This window comes from Gracilinanus agilis, unplaced genomic scaffold, assembly GCF_016433145.1.
Source record: "Gracilinanus agilis isolate LMUSP501 unplaced genomic scaffold, AgileGrace unplaced_scaffold34149, whole genome shotgun sequence".
Lineage (NCBI taxonomy): Eukaryota > Metazoa > Chordata > Mammalia > Didelphimorphia > Didelphidae > Gracilinanus > Gracilinanus agilis.
The window spans coordinates 184-5302 of NW_025367078.1; the positions used below are offsets into that span (position 1 = coordinate 184).

Below are 5119 nucleotides of genomic sequence, written 5' to 3' on the forward strand. Positions count from 1 at the left end.
TCTGACGGCTTCTTAGGTCATTCCCAGTTCTAGGTCTATGATTTTCTGCTCCTCTCTTTACCTGAACAAGTGGCTTCTCTTTCAGCCTCAGTTTCCCCATCTGTAAAATGATCCTATTGGGCCAGATGATTTCTCAAAGTGCCTTTCACAGACCCATCAGACATTAGCAAAATCGTGGAGCTGGTCCTATTAGGATCCAAGTATCCTAATGGAAAGGGTCTGTCTTGTTTTGGTATTTGTATGGATCAATATTTATAAAGCTCCTACTCTGTGCTACGCCCTGGGGACACAAAAAGAGACCAAAGACGTTCCCTGCCCTCAAGGAGCTCTAGATCGGTGCAAGCACCGGTTGTTCTCCAAGGGGGTGACTGGCACTTCCTTCCTCTTGTCTCCCTCCAGTCAGCGCCAGCCTCCTGGGCCTGTTGCTTTTCCCCTTCGGCCTGGCTTCCCAGGTGGCTCGGGACGCCTGTGGCCCTTCCTCCGTGTACAACAGTGGGCAATGCCACGTGGGCTGGGGCTTCCTCACCGCCATCTTGGCTCTGGTCCTCGCCAGCCTCTTGCCCATCGTGGGGCGATTCCAAGGAGACAAGCCCCAGGAGAAGCAGATCCTTTTCTCTAGCATCACCGAGAGGATTGTCTTCGTTCCAGAGCCCAAGCCATAGGAAAGGGCCAGCTTGTTGGCAAGTCACTGCTTCCTGCTGCCACCCAGTGGCTCCTGAACCCTCCTGCACGATGATGGGATGGGCGATGGCCACCTTTGCCCAGGCAGGGTGTTCTTAAGGGGCAGCAGTCCTGATTCTAGTCCTGGTCCTGCCCCAGATTTGCTGTATGATCTTGGACAAGTAACTTCCCATTGGGGCCTCAGTTTCCTTATCTGCCAAATAATAAGCTTGGGCAAGCCTGAGGTTCTTCATCTGAGGTTCATGGACCACAAAGATGGATTTGATTTGATTTTTTAACCCTTTCCTTCCATCTTAGAATCAATACTCTGAATTGGTTCCAAGGCAGAGGAGCAGTAACGGCTGGACAATGGGGGTTAAGTGACTTGCCCAGGGTCATACAGGTTGGAAGTATTTGAGTCCTCTGATGGATTTTAGGGGGTCTGTAACTTCTGATGGGAAAAATTGCATTGTTCTTTTCACTAACCTCCCATTGAAATTTACTACTACCTTCAATGATTTAAGAATATAATTCTGGGGGGCAGCTGGGTGGCTCAGTGGATTGAGAGTCAGGCCAGAGACGGGAGGTCCTGGGTTCAAATCTGTGTGACCCTGGGCAAGTCACTTGACCCCCATTGCCTAGCCCTTGCCATTCTTCTGCCTTGGAGCCAATTGACTCCAAGATGGAAGGTGAGGGTTTAAAAAAAAAAAAGAATATAATTCTGGGAAAGGGGCCATAGAGTTTCCCGGACTGCCCAAGGCATCCATGATTTGGGGAAGGCGAAGAGCCCCTGGCCGAGATGGCCTCTAAGATCCTTTCTATCTCTCAAGCCTGAAAAGTGACAATTAGGAAAAACACAAGAAATATGGAAAGGCAAAATTATGCAGACCATCATATAGACACGATTTTCAGTTGTGTCCAATTCTTCATGACCCCATTTGGGATTTTCTTGGTAAAGATACTGGAGTGGTTTACCATTTCCTTTTCTGGCTCATTTTACAGATGAAGAAACTGAGACAAGGAAGGTTAAGAGGCTTGTCCAAGGTCACACAGCCAACTCTAAATTTGAACTCAGATCTTCCTGACTTCAGACCCAATACTCTATCCACTATACCTCCTGGTAGCCCCAACTGAGTGACTTAAACAAGATTAAAAAGGGAATCAATGGTAAAGCCAGTATTCACACTCAGAACCAATGAGTTCTGTGCTCATTGCTCCAAGTTCAGTGTTTAAGTCTGCTTTATGGACTAAGCTATTTTCCATGTCTGGTTCCTGTAAAAGAGAACGAATAATCTCTGCAGGTGGGAGGAGGCAACGTATTACTATAAAAGAGCACAGAGTGACCTGGGTTCAAATCCTGCCTCTACTACTTTCCTGTGCAATCAGGAGCAGGTAACTTTACTCTCCTTCACACTACTGGTTCCTCATCAGTAAAATAAGGAGGTTAGACAAGATGACATCTAAGATCCCTTCTAGCTCTAAATCTATGATCCTGATTAATCAGCCTATGATCCATTTTACTTATTTTTCTTTTTAAAGATTTTATTAAAAAAAAAAAACCTTAACATTGACCATCAATATAGCCATCTCAACTTGCTTTCTAAGCAATAGTTCCTTATAGCCATAATAATAGTTCTAAGCTAATAGTTTCTAATTATTTACATTAATTTCGATGTATAAAAACATCAGAAGAATTTTCCATTTGTTCCATGTCCTCATTAGAATTCTTCTCCATACATTCTCATTAGCTTTTCCCCATACACCCTTTCCCCTGATTGCAGGTAATGTATATTCTATTTTTCTGGTCCTGCTTCTTTTGTTTTATATAATTTTATACGGGTCTTTCTAAATTTCTTTTTATTCCTCGTATTTGTTTGTCCTAATTACATAATAATATTCCACTGAATTGAGTCTCCACTCTATTTAACCATTCCTCTTTATTTTTTGATACTTATGTTGCTCTCCTCAACTCCCCCCATAGCTTGTGTGTGTGTGTGTATGTGTGTAATTATACATAATACAACAATGAACAATCTTTGAATAGATCTCAATTTTCGTGTTTTTGATAAAGATCTTCAGGGTATGTCTAAGCAGTAGAATTTCAGATCATCGAGTATGGTTATTCCTATAATTAATCCTCTCTATTTATCAGATTGCTCTCCAAAAAGATTCCACAAGTCTGCAGTTCCACCAACAATGAACAAGTGTGCTTATTCCTCTTTTAACACCATCAAGATCAAAGTTTGTTACCTTTCATTATTTTATCCAAAAAGTTCTGCAAGTTTGCAATTCTACCAGTTATGTATGAGCATGCCTGACTGTTCCTGCACAGACTTACCAACACTGAATTTTTGTTTGTTTTTTAACATTTGCTAGTTGATGGGTTTGCAGGTCCACGATTTGTTTTCTACTGTAAATGTTACCTTCTTCTCTGATCCCTCTTTATATACATATCTCCAAAGATAGTGAACCATCAAATGTTGCAATTCAGAAAAAACTATCCAACATGTTAGTTGCCTTTTGAACATCTCAAACTAGATGGATGTCAGACTGTCAATAAATCAATAAATGAGATGATTTTTTTAAATCTTCAATCAACTGGAAAGAAGTGAAATATTTTGAGCCATTGGATGAAATGGCCTGGGACTGGTTGACAGGAATAGACACTCCAATAAGAAGATCCTTTTTTTTTATTTTTTTTTTTAAGAAGAAGATCCTTTTGAGAATCAGAATGTTCATGTGCTACCCGAGGATAGCTAAGTAGGTCTCATGGGAAGTATGATTTTTTAGATTTGAATATTTCTTTAGAAAAATTTCCCATGGTTCAACAAATCATTTTTTAAAAAAGAAAGAAGCCATTTAGCAAAAACAATGAATGTCTCCATTGCATTTTGAACATCTAAAACTAGATATCCCAGAGGCATCTCAAGCTCGGCATATCCATCCTGATCCCCTCACCAACCCTCTCCTCTTCCCAATTTTCCTATTCCTGTGAAAGAAATCACGATTCTTCCCGTCACAAACATGGTGTCATCATCAGCCCCTCACTCACACTCAGCCCACGTAGTCAATCTGTCGTCGTCTTTTAGCTTCCACTTTCAGAACATTTCTCCCATAGAGCTTGTCTTCCACAGCCAACACTCTGGTGCAGTCTCTCATCACACTGAACGATTCCATTTCCCTTGGCTTCCCAGCTCTTCCTGACTCTAATTTCTCTCTACTCAAATCCAGCCTCCACGCCACTGCCAAAGGGAGATTCCTGGAGCACAGGTCTGACGTCCCTCCCTTCCTGTTCATTGCTGTCCCTAGGACCGCTAGGGTCGGGTATAAAACAAACTCTTCACAGCTTGGCCCCTTCCTGCCTAAGCCTTCTTACCCCTCGCTCCCTTCCGTGCCTGATGGTCCAGTGATGCCAGCCGACTTGATATCCCTGGAAAATGATACTCCATCTCCTAAGCTGCTGCCATTTTGTTATTTGTCCCACATACCCGAAATGCTCCCCCTCCTCATCTCTGCCTTCTAACTTCCTCCATTTCCTTAAGGATTCAATTCAAATCCTACCTTCCATAAGACTTTCCCAGGCTCTTTCCCCCATCCCTAGAGGAACCTGGTGGCATGGTGGGTAGAGCAGTGGGCCTAGAATCAGAAAGATCTTTCTTTAAATTTGGCCCCAGACACTAAAGGCAAATGCTTTAGCCCTGTTTGCCTCAGTTTCCCCAAGGGTAAAATGGGAATAATAACAGTAACTCCCTTCCTGTGTTGTTGTAAGAATCAAATAAGATATCTATAAAGTATCTAGCTCCCTGCCCAGCATTGGTAGGGCTAAATAAATGCATTTCCCTTCCTTTTCCCCCTCCCCAGAGTCTTTCTTCTGATGTTCTTTCTGTTTTACTGCATATATCTTACGAGTACGTGAACATTTGTATGTTGTCTTCCCGCAAAAATATGAACCTTTGAATCACAAGGACATGTTTTTGCCTTCATTAGTATTTCCACGGTTTAGAACATTGCCTGGCATTCAGACATTAAGAAAAGCCCCACACTTGCTATGGTATTTGTAGCAGCACTTTTTGTGAACCAAAAACAAAGTAGATGCCCACCGACTGTTGTTGAGTCTTTTCGGTTGCATCTGACTCTTCATGACCCCATTTGGGGCTTTCTTGGCAGAGATACTAAAGTAAGTTGGGCAGGATCATACAGTTAGGTTTGCCATTTCCTTCTTCAGTTAATTTTACAGATGAGGAAATTGAGGCAAACAGGGTTAAGTGACTTGGCCAGGATCATACAGTTAGGTTTGCCATTTCCTTCTCTAGTTAATTTTACAGATGAGGAAACTGAGGCAAACAGAGTTAACTAAGTTGGGCAGGATCATAGTTAGGTTTGCCATTTCCTTCTACAGTTAATTTTACAGATGAGGAAACTGAGGCAAACAGAGTTAACTAAGTTGGGCAGGATCATA

General features: G+C 42.4%; 1 protein-coding gene across 1 annotated transcript; it reads left to right on the forward strand.

Annotated features, from left to right (window-relative positions):
- Positions 1-399: 399 nt before the first annotated feature.
- On the forward strand, positions 400-662 carry TMEM211 (transmembrane protein 211; the record flags this gene model as incomplete). The annotated part of the gene is made up of 1 exon (XM_044683768.1): positions 400-662. A coding segment is annotated over one exon (263 nt), but the record flags the coding sequence as incomplete, so codon positions are not given.
- Between the last annotated feature and the right edge of the window lie 4457 nt (positions 663-5119).